Source organism: Ascaphus truei, chromosome 6 (genome assembly GCF_040206685.1).
Source record: "Ascaphus truei isolate aAscTru1 chromosome 6, aAscTru1.hap1, whole genome shotgun sequence".
NCBI lineage: Eukaryota > Metazoa > Chordata > Amphibia > Anura > Ascaphidae > Ascaphus > Ascaphus truei.
In genome coordinates, this window is record NC_134488.1 from 114999421 (window position 1) to 115014373 (window position 14953).

Sequence of the window (14953 nt, forward strand, 5' to 3'; positions counted from 1 at the left end):
TACCACAGTATTTGACAGAGATGTGCTACATGATTAAAAAGAACAGGGTAGGCCAGTCCATTTAAAAACTAAGCTGTCCCACTACAATATTATTTTTACATGCGTAGGATAAGGGATGTCAGGAATACCGCAAAGTTAATAATAGATTTTGTAATGGTTGTGAATTCTTAAAAGGTTGAGAATCATTGGTATAGACGGCCACCAGCCCGTTATGGTGAGTAAATAAAGTAACAAATCTTCCACCATTCATTGTACAGAAAATAAATATACCACTTGTGAGCACATTCACATCTCTGACAGGTCTGCAACCCTGTCTTTCCCCATTACTTCCTGGTAAAACATGTTTTAAATAAATAAATTATCTCTTAGTGCTTCCACTGCAGCAAGGGATTCTGGGTAAGGACACAATTTTTTATTCATATCAATTTTAACACACGGTATTTTTTATTTGCTGGTTTATGCAAATAATAGAAAAGGGGAATGTTTAAGTACAGCTCTGATTTCTTTTATTTTTTTTCATTCTGATTTCATTAGCCCTTTTACAGATTTATCAAAACTGACAATTACCTTCATTTTAACCCAAATCGGAGCTTGCGGCTTCAAATATGTGAAACTTGTATAGTAAGTTCTGGAGCTGTTGCCCTTCCAGAGAGTGCTGTGCATTTTATTCCAGCCCTTCATCTTTTCATTGTATGTCTTTTTAATAGTCCTCTTAATGCCTGTACAACCTCGACTCCTTTTTTTGGAGGCTGGATTTTCACTCTTGAGGGGTGGGCTTTATCTGCCATCCAAACTCAAAGCTGAATCGCCTTATCAAGTTGAGCCAAAGGCACTAAATTGGGGCATTCCTTTATAACCATGCCAAATGTTTCTGGAAAAGGCTATAACATGCCAAGCAGTTTCTTGTGAGTCTAAAAGTATTTAACAAGAAACTTCTGGGCGACCCATAGCTTTTGGCAGTGGCAAAATGCAGACATTTTTATAGGTTATTTCATGTAAACACAGATCTGCTTATTTATATGCCTAGAACTTCAATCTTTCCATGCTAAAAAAAGAAAGCTGTAAAGGATAACACCGGGCTATGTAATACGTCATGTGAAGGGAATGGTATCAGATTGCGCTCAATGATTGTGAAATCTGGCCTTCTACTTTGTAAACAGGAAGCCAGATAGCTACAAAGCATTGCTCCAAGGTGTTTAGCTTTTAAATACAGTTGGGTCCGGAAATAATTGGACACTGATACAAGTTTTGTTATTCCGGCTGTGTGCAAAAATAAATTAAAGTTACAGTTAAATAATGAATATGGGCTTAAAGTGCAGTATATCAGCTTTAATTTGAGGGTATTCACATCCAAATTGGAGGAAGGGTTTAGGAATTAAATATCTTTAATATGTAGCCCCCTCTTTTTCAAGGGACTAAAAGTAATTGGACAATTGACTCAAGCTGTTTCATGGACAGGTGTGGGCTATTCCTTCGTTATTTCATCATCAATTAAGCAGGTAAAAGATCTGGAGTTGATTCCAGGTGTGGCATTCGCATTTGGAAGCTGTTGCTGTGAACCCATAACATGCGGTCAAAGGAGCACTCCATGCAAGTGAAACAGGGCATCCTTAGGCTGCAAAAAAAAGAAAATCCATCAGAGAGATAGCAGGAACATTAGACGTGGCCAAATCAACAGTTTGGTACATTCTGAGAAGAAAAAAAAACACTGGTGAGCTCTGCAACACAAAAAGGCCTGGACGTCCACGGAAGACAACAGTGGTGGATGATCGTAGGATCCTTTCCATGGTAAAGAAAAACCCCTTCACAACATCCAGCCAAGCGAAGAACACTCTCCAGGAGATAGGCATATCATTATCCAGTCTACCATAAAGAGAAGACTTCACGAGAGCAACTACAGAGGGTTCACCACAAGGTGCAAACCATTCATAAGCCTCAAGAATAGATAGGCCAGATTAGACTTCGCTAAACAATATCTAAAAAAAAAAAAAAAAAAAAAGCCAGCCCACTTCTGGAACAGCGTTCTTTGGACAGATGAAACTAAGATGAACCTGTACCAGAATAATGGGAAGAAAAAAGTATGGAGAAGGCTTGGAACGGCTCATGATCCGAAGCATACCACATTATCTGTAAAACATATTGGAGGCAGTGTGATGGCATGGGCATGCATGGCTTACAATGGCACTGGGTTACTAGTGTTTTTTGATGATGTGACAGAAAACAGAAGCAGCCGGATGAATTCTCGGGTGTATAGGGATATAATGTCTGCTCAGATTCAGCCAAATTCAGCGAAGTTGATTGGACGACGCTTCACTTTACAGATGGACAATTACCCAAAACATACTGCGAAAGCATCCCAGGAGTTTTTTAAGGCAAAGAAGTGGAATATTCTGCAATGGCCGAATCAATCACCTGATCTCAACCCGATCGAGCATGCATTTCACTTGCTGAAGACAAAACTTAAGGCAGAAAGACCCACGAACAAACAACTGAAGACAGCTGCAGTAAAGGCCTGGCAAAACATCACAAAGGAGGAAACCCAGCGTTTGGTGATGTCCGTGCATTCCAGACTTCAAGCAGTCATTGCCTGCAAAGGATTCTCGACAAAGTATTAAAAATGAACATTTTATTTATGATTGTGTTAATTTGTCCAATTACATTTGAGCCCCTGAAATAAGGGGACTGTGTATGAAAATGGTTGCAATTCCTAAACGTTTCATACGATATTTTTGTTCAACCCCTTGAATTAAAGCTGAAAGTCTGCACTTCTATTGCATCTCGGTTGTTTCATTTCAAATCCATTGTGGTGGCGTACAAAGCCAAAATTATGAAAATTGTGTCAGTGTCCAATTATTTCCGGACCTAACTGTATGTATTATCCCTATGAAATGTACTCGTGTATAGTGAGGACTATATCATTGTGGGGGAACTCATAGGTCTGCCATTTGTTTTTATTGTCCAAACGTAAACACCATACAGTGAATATTAATGTGTGCAAAATGCCCTGCATTTTCTACCACTTTTTTTTATTTATTTTTTAATGTTGTAGTTGACAAAAAAATTTCTTTGCTTGTGTCTTTCCTCAAAATAACATGACGGTTTCTAGTTTAACAAGGATGTTCAATGACATCTACTTATGTACCTAACCAGTAAGTGTGTAAGTGTCATTGTATCTGCATTGTATGAGTGTGTTTTTATACAGCGCCAACCCCGTACTCGGCACTTTACAGAACAGACGTTAAAATACTGGGAATTTGTTACAATAACGGCATACCTGCCTTTGAATGAATGTCACAGCCATTTCAAGCATTGTCGAGCTGTTTTTGTAGTTGTCAAGTATGTGTCAGTTTTGGCATAAATTCACAGCTGTCCTAAGTTACACTTACCGTGGAGGTCTACTAACACAGCGGTGCTCAACTCCAGTCCTCAAGCCCCCCAACAGGTCAGGTTTTCAGGTTATCCCTGCTTCAGCACAGGTGGCTCAATCAGTCCCTCCTTCTGCACAGGAGGTGCAGTCTTTGACTGAGCCTCTGATTGAGCAGCTGGGATATCCTTAACTCCTAACCTGTTGAGGAGCTTGAGGCATGGAGTTGAGCACCACTGTACTAACAATAACATGAGTCTCCCTGGTTTCCCATGCAGGCTCCTCTCCTAAATCTGGACTTGTCAAGCCTGAAGTGTAGAAATCTCAATTGTGTCGAGGCAGTAAAATCTGGAGGTATACAAATATGAAACCTACTCTTTTTAAAGGGACAGCCCCATGTAGCAAGCCAAGAAAGTAAACTGCTCATCAGTATACAGTATGTAGGTGGCTTACTTAGGAAAATGTTATCGCCTTTTAAAGTACACATTTTACATGTGTTCTCTAAAGAAAAGTATGAATTATTCTAAGGTCTGCAGGGTTCATGTTATCATCCTTCTGTTTACCTAAGAATGTCATAATGACTTATTGGGGACAAAACACAAAAATAATTTATGTATAGAATTGACGATTAACAATTGTCTCCAGCTACATTCAACCTATTAATAAGCGCAGGTTCACATTGTTATCGATTTTGACATGTAAAGTCCCAATAAAAAACATTTTTTTTTTCATTTGTTTGCCATCTGGTTGTATTTTACATAAGCTGTATTAAACGAGCATTTGTTAACCCCTTCATGGAAGACTGTGCCTTAATTTCCAGTGGCGTACACTGCAGCTGTTCCTGCAATGAATGCGTTTGTAGGAATTGCTCCCTTTTTTGGATTTTTCAAGCACTTGTTTTGTTTCAGGGAAGCAGAATGTTTCCTTTAGTGAGCCTTTATCGTCTCCGCAATATTTATTGGATCATCATTTTCTCCGTGGTGAAATTATGCAGTCAGTATTCGAGTTCATAATCTGGTCAGCGCAACTAAGCATGTAGGGATGCAGATGGCTCTGGCGGGAGGGGCATGGATGTGTTTTTAATAAAGAGTTTGCGTCATTACCAATTTGTATCCGTGCCCTGAAATATCACACAATTCCAAAAGAAACGTCGCCACGTTAATTTCCTATTCATGTATGGAGCTGTGGGTAGGACTGTTGAGGTCACAGAAAAAGTAATTAAGTTAATTATTATTTTGTGTTAAATTCATTCACTTTCTCTCTAGTCCTTTTGTAAATCTGCAAACATGGTTATTGGTGGCAGATAAGGACACAGTGTAACCGAAGTATTCTTCTCAATTTTCCCTTCTCTAAAGCATTAGATTCCCTTTTAATGGCGACTCAAACATTTTAATTAATTTTCAGTAGCAACAATATTGTTCATAAAAGGTGTCGGTGGACCGAGAATACAGTATACGATATAATTTGTGCCTCATTGAGGGATTTCATAGAATAGTTTTACCTTTGACAGTGCAGACAACGGAATGGGACACTTGGTCACGGCCGTTTCGCCGCAAGAGTCTTCCCTATAGCATTAGTTTTATTTTAACCCTGTATATGCAGTGATTTGTATGAATAGCTATTATCGGAATGAGCCAGATTGCATGCTGAGGTAGCTGACTTTGTTCCTCCTGGTAACACCAAGGAATTCCTGTACGAATTGCTAATAAGAGCCAAACGGAGAGCAGGAGAGTGTTGTAGTAGTTGACATGTTGACTGTGGGGGATCCCAGTCAGTACACAATGAATGGCTTGAAAATAGCCGTACTTTTCTGTCTTCTCTTCTCTAGAACAAGGGGGTGCAGTGGTTACAGACGTCTCGTGCTCTTCCCCAAAGCATTTAAATTTAATCCGGGGAGCGCACAAGGCCTCTGTAACCTGGTCTCCGACGACTTCGGGCGATGCGGCAACGTGGCATCAAATGATGCTGCGGAGTCATTTGATGTTGGAACACCGGGGGTGGGGCGGGGGGGGGGCACGAGCACTGGGGCAGAGCAGGCAGGGGGCGCAGCACCAAAAGTTTACGCACTCCTGCTCTAGAAGAAGAATTAGGCCTGTAGATGTCGAGTTGAGAATTTTTATGTTGCACCATATTGGTTTTCAGGAGATTTTAATATAATCCATTTTTTATTCAGATTTTGCTAAGAACGCCACTAAATTGCATTCTCCTTGTTTCAATTGTTAAACCCGAGCTGTATTGGTTAACAAACATGTAATATGCATTTCAAGCCCATATAATAGAGAGAATTATCTAATGTTCAGTCAGCATCTGCAGTAACAAAGGAGATTGTTGTAGTAAGAGGTGGTAAGATTATTTTTTTTCCCCCCCCCGCATTTTTTGGTGTGTACACATCTCTAAAAGGTGCAGAGAAACAAGGTGATTTGAGGCAGCGGGGTAAAGAACAGTCTGTCATATCACCCTTTCCTGTGTTTTTTTTTCTGGTGCAGCCGCAGAAGACCAAAGAACTTGGTGTTCTGCCGCCTCCGTGCACTACGTGCAGGGTCACTGTCTTGAGATGTGTGTGAGAGCAGCCTACAGAACCTTTGCTTCAGAGACACAGGAACAAGATGTCTTTGGGAAGCTGGGGGGGGGGGGGGGTGAGACATGATGAATCAAAGCAAACAACCCCCTGTGTTTCAACTGTTCTCAGAGAGGAGGGAATCGTTGCACTTGGGGACATGCTATTTTTTTTATATGAGAAGCTTTACGCAATGCCTTGTAGCTCCTATAGCTGAACATTCTATTGCTAAAATGCAGATGCAAGCATGATACTATGCAAATCGTGGCTTGCCCAGTGTCCGAATACAAATTAAATAATACCTGTATAAAGGGCAACCCTTGGGTTCTGTGCTGAGACTGAAATAACCTGTATTTGCATACAGTAGTTCATTTCATCCCAACTAGAGCAAGGAATACTTTGCAACTTTATGACAAGATGCGCTCATGCACCCATCTGAGTTGTATTGTATTGTATGTCTTTATTTATATAGCGCCATTAATGTACATAGCGCTTCACAGTAGTAATACATGTGGTAATCGAATAAATAACAGATAATATAAATAACAGATCATGGGAATAAGTGATTTAGACAAACATAACATTAAGGAAGAGGAGTCCCTGCCCCGAGGAGCTTACAATCTAATTGGTAGGTAGGGAGAACGTAAAGAGACAGGAGGGAGTTCTGGTAAGTGCGTCTGCAGGGGGCCAAGCTTTATGTATCATGTGTTCAGAATGTTCACAGTGCTATTCGTATGCTTCTTTAAGCAAGTGTGTCTTAAGGTGGGTCCTAAAGGTGGATAGAGAGGGTGCTAAGCGGGTACTGAGGGGAAGGGCATTCCAGAGGTGTGGGGCAGTCAGTGAAAAAGGTTTAAGGCGGGAGAGGGCTTTAGATAAAAAGGGGGTAGAAAGAAGACATCCTTGAGCAGAACGCAAGAGTCGGGGTGGTGCATAGCGAGAAATTAGGGCTGAGATGTAAGGAGGGGCAGAAGAGTGTAAAGCTTTAAAAGTGAGGAGAAGAATGGAGTGTGAGATGCGGGATTTGATTGGAAGCCAGGAGAGGGATTTCAGGAGGGGAGATGCTGAGACAGATCTAGGAAAGAGTAGAGTGATTCTGGCAGCAGCATTTAGGATAGATTGTAGGGGAGACAGGTGAGAGGCAGGAAGGCCGGACAGCAGGAGGTTACAGTAATCAAGACGGGAGAGAATGAGGGCCTGAGTCAGAGTTTTAGCAGTCGAGCAACAGAGGAAAGGGCGTATCTTTGTTATATTGCAGAGGAAAAAGCGACAAGTTTTAGAAATGTATTGAATGTGAGGGGCGAATGTGAGAGAGGAGTCGAGTGTGACCCCTAGGCAGCGTGCTTGGGCTACTGGGTGGATGATCGTAGTTCCAACAGTAATGTGGAAGGAGGTAGTAGGGCCAGGTTTGGGAGGAAGTATGAGGAGCTCTGTTTTAGCCATGTTGAGTTTAAGGTGCCTGAGGGCCATCCAGGATGATATAGCAGAGAGACATTCAGAAACTTTGGTCTGTATAGCAGGTGTAAGGTCAGGTGTTGAAAAGTATATTTGTGTGTCGTCAGCATAGGGGTGAAATTTAAACCCAAAAGATGTTATTAGGTCACCTAGAGAGAGTGTGTACAGAGAAAAGAGAAGAGGTCCCATGACAGAGCCCTGGGGTACCCCCACAGAGAGATCAATAGAGGAGGAGGAGGTGTTAGCAGAAGAGATACTGAAAGTACGATGGGAGAGGTAGGATGAGATCCAGGATAGAGCTTTGTTCCGAATACCAAGAGTATGGAGAATGTGAAGGAGAAGAGGGTGGTCCACGGTGTCAAATGCTGCAGAGAGGTCGAGTAATATGAGCAGAGTGTAATGACCTCTGTCTTTGGCAGCATGGAGGTCATCAGTTATTTTAGTGAGGGCTGTTTCCGTGGAGTGAGCAGTGCGGAAGCCAGATTGTAGAGGGTCTAGGAGAGAATAGGTGTTGAGAAAATGGAGCAAGCGAGAGAATACAAGACGTTCAAGTAGTTTAGAGGCAAAAGGCAGGAGGGAGACAGGTCGATAGTTAGAAAGACAGGTAGGGTCAAGCTTGCTGATTTTGAGTAATGGTATGACTGTTGCATGTTTGAAGGAGGATGGAAAGGTTCCAGAGCAGAGGGAGGAGTTAAAAATGTGTGTGAGCGTAGGGATTATAGTAGGAGCAAGAGGTTTTAGGAGATGGGAGGAAATGTGGTCAAGAGGGCAAGTGGTAGAGGGAGAAGTGGCGATCAACAGCGACACATCCTCCTCTGAGACAGTGGAAAAAGAGTCAAGGAAGGCAGGAGGAGAGTTAGGAAGAGGTGTAGGATGGGAAGAAGAAACAGAGGGGATGTTCTGACGTATGGAGTCCACCTTTTCCTTAAAATAGTCAGCAAAGTCCTGAGCGGAGATGGAGGAAGGAGAGGCAGCTGAGGGTGGTTTGAGTAGAGAGTCAAAGACAGAGAACAGTCGGCGTGGGTTAGACTTGTGCATGTTGATTAGTGCAGAAAAGTAGGCTTGTTTAGCTTGCAGAGTTGAAACAGGATAGCATAAATTTGTAGTGAAGGAAGTCTGCGAGAGTGTGAGACTTCCTCCAGAGGCGTTCAGAGGAACGAGTGGAGGAACGCAGCATGCGTGTGTGGGAATTTAGCCAGGGTCTAGGGTTAGAAGGGCGAGTGCGGCAGAGAGAAAGTGGGGCATGTAGATCAAGAGAGGAGGACAAGACAGAGTTGTAGTTCCTGACCAGGTTTTCGGGGTCTGTAGCAGAGCTGAGAGAGGAGAGGGAGGAGCGTAAAGTGGACTAAAAGTCAGGTAAGTGAATAGAGCGCAGGTTTCTGCAGAACCGGGGTGTAGATGGAGGTGGCGAAGGGGAGAAGCGAGATAGAGAAAATGAGATGAGATGATGGTCAGAGAGAGGAAAAGGGGAAATGGAGAAATCGGAGAGAGAGAAGTTCTTAGTGAAAACCAGGTCTAAGTAGTGGCCATCCTTGTGGGTGCTGGCTGCAGTCCACTGTTGAAGGCCAAAAGAAGAGGTTAGAGAAAGAAAGCGGGAAGCCCAAGGGAGAGAGGGGTCATCAATGTGGCAATTGAAGTCCCCAAGGAGAAGAACAGGGGAGTCTGAGGAGAGGAAGAAAGAGAGCCAGGATTCAAAGTGAGAGAGAAAGGCAGAAGGGGTATGAGTAGAGGTAGGTGGGCGATAAATGACCGCCACATGAACAGGGAGAGGAGAGAAAATCTGGACAGCGTGAGCCTCAAAGGAGGGAAAAGCAAGAGAGGGAGGAATAGGAAGGTTTCGGTAACGACAGAGAGAGGAGAGCAGGAGCCCCACGCCTCCACCCCTGCCATCAATGCGCGGAGTGTGGGAGAAGGAAAGGCCACCGTAGGAGAGGGCAGCTTCCAGAGCAGAGTCAGACTGAGTGAGCCAGGTCTCAGTTATAGCAAAGAGAAGCAGGGAGTGAGAGAGAAAGTTGGAATCTTTCGTTTTACTTGGGCCACGGTTTTAGTGCATGCCACGCGTGAAACATGCACTAGGGCTGGAGGCGTGGCGTACGCGTCTGTTTCATCCTCATTGGCTGAACCGCTCACGTGACGTGGCCGCCGCGCAAAAAAAACTATTTGAATTGTATTTTCAAAATTCGCTGTCGCTCATCTGTGTTTGTGGTGCGCCTGCACTATAATCGCAGCCTTAGGCTGGTTGACTGTGGCAAGAGGAGCAATGTTGTTTAAAACATGTATTTTCTTATAAATAAGCAATATACATTGTTTCTATTTTAAGGTTTATATACTTTATTTTCCACTAATACGGTACCTTCAGTGTCGCAGCGCTGGGATGCTACAATAACCCATTCAAAATAAAATTAATGAAAAATCAATAAATATGGTGCGAAGTGTCTAGGTGGAGAAAACCCTGCACTGCCTCAAACGTGTTATGCACAAGAAATAAGACACTGTGCTCCAAATATAATTTCGAAAAAATAATTTTAGTGGAAACAAGATAACATTGATCATGTAACAAGTGGTACAATATACAAGAAAAATCGGCAGAAATAATGACAGCGTTGCAACATACTAATGGGGTGTGGTGTAGGCATAACGTTTCAGGGAACAATCCTTGTCATCAAATGCCACCCACCATTTTACCTTTTAGTAATCGTAGTTTAAAGAGGCAATACAAGCCTTTTTTCTAAATACAGAATTGAAGCAAGGGGTCTCTGGGGCTGAACACCATTAATTTCCGCTCTGGGTGGTAGCCACTCCCGGATTCACTATATGTCTGCTTTTCAAAGCTCCCGTGCCCTGCGGGACAATAGGAAGCGGTGACGTCATCCGGTACAGCTTCCTATTGGCCCATGTGCCAAGGAAGCGGGAAAACTTGCAGGAGATACCGGCACCCCCTTCGGAGGTAAGTATATCTGGAAGTAGGGGGTCTCCAGAGCTGAAATGAATGGGGGTAAGTTCCGGAGACCCCCTTGTTTCAAACCTGTTTTAAAAATAAGGGTGGGGGGGGGGGGAAACTGCTTGGATTGCGTCTTTTTAACTTGTGCCCAGTGTGGGAAAGACGCTGCTACATTTCTGCATGAGAATACATGATACATTGTATCAGGGGTATCCTAAGACTATTACATTCACTTGTTCATGTGTAGGAGCTCTTATTCTATAATACATCCGTTTCCAAAAATGAGGGGGCTTTCAGATGTTTAGCTAAATATGGAAACATGTACAGGATACCAGTATGTGTTCAATCTGGTTTTATTTCTTTTTGTGGGGTTTTTAAACTGCAAACCTGTTGATATTTAACATGTTATACAGTGATATTGCTGTGCTTGAGGATGGTTCCATACTGGGATGAGGGCAATGTAATCTTAAAAGCTCATGTACAGCGCATAATTATTTCCTAACCTGCATAGATTCTAGTTTTCTCCAGGACCATTGTGTCTAGTAGATTTTTATACTTTACATTGATTCTTTGTAAAGGCCCCATTGAATACCAGGACAAAGACCCCTTTCAGCACGGGGTATTTTGCCACAGTCTGTGTGCTGGGTTATTGTTGCTGCTTTCTGTCCTCGCCACCCCCCCCCCCCCCCACCCCTCCTGTTCCCCACTCTCTCTCTCTTCCCATTGTCAGCTTTCCTGCTGTGACATTACTGGATTTATCAGACTTCATGTGTGTGTGGGTTAAGGAGGAGAAGAGTGATACGGGGGAAGGGGGGGGTAGGAGAACCCACTAGGTGTGTATACTGTAGCTGTTTTTTCAAAGTCTTAATGTGTTTCTTTGGAGTGGAGACTTTGAATGCACGCCACCTCCAATTAAGTAAGGGAACAATGATAAGGGAGAGAACACCGAGATAAGGAAGGTAACGCCCACCTTACCTACCAGTTACAATGCTTATAAACACTGTCCACATACATATTCAATATTTTTGAAGACAAACACCTGCAAAAGGGCCTCAGACCTGCATTTTAAATCTATTCAACATCTCTCATTAGGCCTCGGATATAGTGTGCGTGCGACGGAGAGCACAGCGTCGTGCCTGCTGCAGAGGCAGCGTCTGGGATCTGGAGGAGGAGACTCGATGTGGAGGCGTGCCCGTGATGTCACGTGAGCTGTACGCCCCCATTGGCTGAACCGCTCACATGACCCGGCCTTCGCCCCAACAAAATCAAATTATTTTGTTGCGTGAAATCGGCTGCGCCGTCGCTCTCGTGCACGCGCAGACTATGGACTCGGCCGTAGTCCACTTTGATCCAATGTTTGAACTGTACATTCTCCCCGTGGTGGTTACATGAATTGTGGTTATTGGAAAGTCAAACTCGATCCTTTCGCTGCCATTTTCTATTTTCCTTGTATGCCATTAAGGACGGGCATGCTATTTTCCTAACGTGCACTGTTCTATCACAGCGGTGGATCGGACCATGAGAAGCAGAACCCCCTTTTCTGTGCACGTCACTGGGAGCCAGTTGTGACCATACAATTCCTACCACAAGCGACCACATGGCAGCAAAGGTGTTTGCTTGCTTTTCTTTAACGAAAATTTGACACAAGTATTTTTAAATCCTTTATCATTTTGTAATTGTAGTGAGCAGGCTTGGAGTGGGAGGGGTTTGGTTACCTGTGACTGCTCCCTTTTGTCTGATATCGCCGTGTCCAAGTTTATACAGGCAAAGCCCCTTCTTTCCCACTTCCGACAGTGTGAGATGAGGGTAAATAAAACTTAATTAACAAACACTACCTCATTCAGAGGACCCAAAGAATTTCAATTAATAATTTCCAGAGAGACAGAAGGAGCCCAGTATTTGCTGTTGGCATGGATTGGTTAGTTTAAGGAAGCAAATGAGAAGGTTGTGTCTTGGCTCACTACGTGGTTTTGCACTTTTTTTTTTTTTTTTTTTTTAAAAGCTGAAGATCAAGCAATATTTTACGTGTGTTTTTTTTAAATCAGAACTATGAGAAAATACTTGTAGCATTTTTTTAAAACAACTCTGAATTACATTTTTTTATGCATTATAATGCAACAAACATTTCTTGTTTATATAGCAACCATTTACAAAGTCAGATCCCCTTCCTCTTCTGAAACATGCTCTGACACACCCCTTTTGAGCCCTGCCCTCAAGCAGTGCACCAATTGTATCTAATGACTGCCTGGTCACATGATCTTCCCCACAAAACTTTGTTTGGTCCTCTTCTGCTGCACTGACCGCCATTTAGTGAACCCCCGAGCCGAACCTTTGCCAATGGATCTGCAACTTGGCTAGTTACTTATTGTGTGGATTGTATTGATGCACATATTTAAAGGGGTTTTTTTGTTTTGTTTTTTTTAAACGGCAGCTTGACTTCTGCTTTAACACCTTGCAAAATGAACTAACATCGAATTTAATGTTTCCAACACACTCCTAAAATGATGACAAGTAAAACAATACTGATCATGAGGATAAACATCAGACTGAAGTGTTTTTTTATCCTAGGGAAGGTACTGGTATTGGCATTGGAGTTGCTTAATCCCTTGAGTGCCCACTGGGTGTACGTCCTAATGACTGACACCCTAAAGCAGGGGTGTGCAAACTGGGGGGAGAGGGGGAGGGGCGCTTAGTCTCTACTCTCTTCCCCAAGGCATTTAAGTTAAATGTCGGGGACCGCGCGATGCTTCTGTAAGTATCTCTTACCTTGACTCGGATGACATGTTGATGCAGATGACGTCACCATAGCAACGCAGTGTCAAATGATGCCGCGTGTCACGTGACTGCTCCCCCCCCACCACGGCATCATTTGACGCTGTAGGTGGGGGGGGGCAGTGCCAAAATATTGTGTGCCCCTGCCCTAAAGGACCATATGATTGTACCGTATACGTTCGACTTTTTGCTGGGGGGTTTTAGGCGATAACGCGATCAACAATCCACAGTAGAGCTGAATAGAAGATTATGCTCCGTTCACGTCACCGCAGTGATGTAACAATCACATGATCTTGATTTACCGGATGGGGCGTTGCACTCTGGTACCGCAAACCCACCAGGGGTTAGGGGGCAGTCAAGGACCAAGTGAATTTAGGGCAGTGGCATATTTAGTGGGCTAAATGTAGGTGATCCCTTTAATTAATTTATATTATATATCGGATATGCATACCAAAAACAGGCAAAAAAATATTTTATTGGTACTATGACAGCAGTACTCTCTCCCTCTCCCTCTTCCTCTCTCTCCCCCCCCCCCAATAGTCGGGTCCATACTTTCTAAGAGTGTTCCCCAAACCCATATAGCAATTATTTTTTTTTTTTAAGTTTTAATGTCTCATGCTTTGGACTTTTTATCTTTACCTAGTCACTTTTGTGGTAAATCTATTTGTAAAAAGTTGAATATCCAGCCTAATTGTACATCCAGATTTTTTCCTTTGTTCTTTTGTCTGGCAAATGATGGCAGCATAATGGCCAGATACAATTAAAATAAATCAGAACCCCCAAGAATAGAAACCTACTCCTGTTTTTTTCACAAGAAGCTTGCGCTTCCCATTTTAACCCATCTGCATTAAGGGTAGCGTGTATTTTACACTTGAGGAAGATTGTCACCCTTAAGGAAGACTATTTTCCTTAAATTGCCTCAAAAGAGCCCCAATTCAATATAACTACTGATTCCCACTGCCTGCCCTAATGCCTGTGAGATGCCAGAAGAGAGAGCTCTCCATTGTGTTGGGTTTCAGGGGATTTACACACATCTGCCTATTTTTATTTATTTTTTCCCCCCCAAGTAATTTGGCACCAATCCTAGAAGGCATGTGTATAGATTCCTGTACACGGGATCAGCTGCTTTTTCAAGGATAACTCCCTCTGTTGCTGTGTAGATTATAAGCCCTGCCTACTTTGTCTTCAAGTAACCCCATCCAGATCTATTCAGTGTTTTTCTTCCTGGTCTGGGATTAGATGTCCTTTCACTGCTATTGCGTGTGGCTGGTGTTGCTGGGGCATGTGTTTTTCTGACAGGCTACTCTTCCACCCTGCTTAATACCAAGCAACAGAGCAGGGCTCAAGACAGGCGTCTGTGCTGCCGCTTTCACAGAAGCTGTGATTGGTAGCGCTCATGTGATCCTTGTACCTTTGAGTTTACATTAGCACAAACTGCCGGAGCACATACGTGCTCATTATCCTCCTGCATCATAACAGGCAAGCACGCTGGAGCGGAGCGAGCCGGGAATCACAGCTGTCTGTAGATTCATGTTGTCATTGTCGGGATCCTAGTCGGTCTGTGCTCGCTTCCACTGCACTGAGAGAGAGGGAAAGGAAAAGGTCACAGGGGCGAGTCTTCTTCCTTGGGGGGTGGAAAGAAAGCAAAAGCTGTTGGGAACCTGTTTGATGGGAAAAGCTGGACTGCACATACAGGTATGCAATAACATTTTCATTATACCACTTCTGGGATAAAGCAATTAGAGTGAATTAAGTGCTTCAGTGTCCAATTGCAGTGTTTACCACTTTGTGTGTGTGTGTGTGTGTGTGTGTGTGTGTGTGTGTGCACACTATTCTGTAAACACATTTTGGATGTGTGTATTTGTTA

General features: G+C 43.2%; 1 protein-coding gene across 20 annotated transcripts in view; it reads left to right on the forward strand.

Moving 5' to 3' along the window:
* Positions 1 to 14953, forward strand: part of EIF4G3 (eukaryotic translation initiation factor 4 gamma 3) — a 101762-nt gene that overhangs the window by 13865 nt on the left and 72944 nt on the right. For 2 of the 20 annotated variants that reach the window (XM_075605894.1, XM_075605893.1), the window contains exon 1: positions 14302 to 14781. The exons of the other annotated variants lie outside the window; for them this stretch is intronic. Coding sequence is in view for 1 of the 2 variants with exons in the window: in XM_075605893.1 (XP_075462008.1) it covers positions 14755 to 14781 (27 nt within the window). In the remaining variant the exon portion in view is untranslated. Of the gene's footprint in view, positions 1 to 14301; positions 14782 to 14953 lie in introns of those variants that run through there. 20 annotated transcript variants of the gene reach the window in all.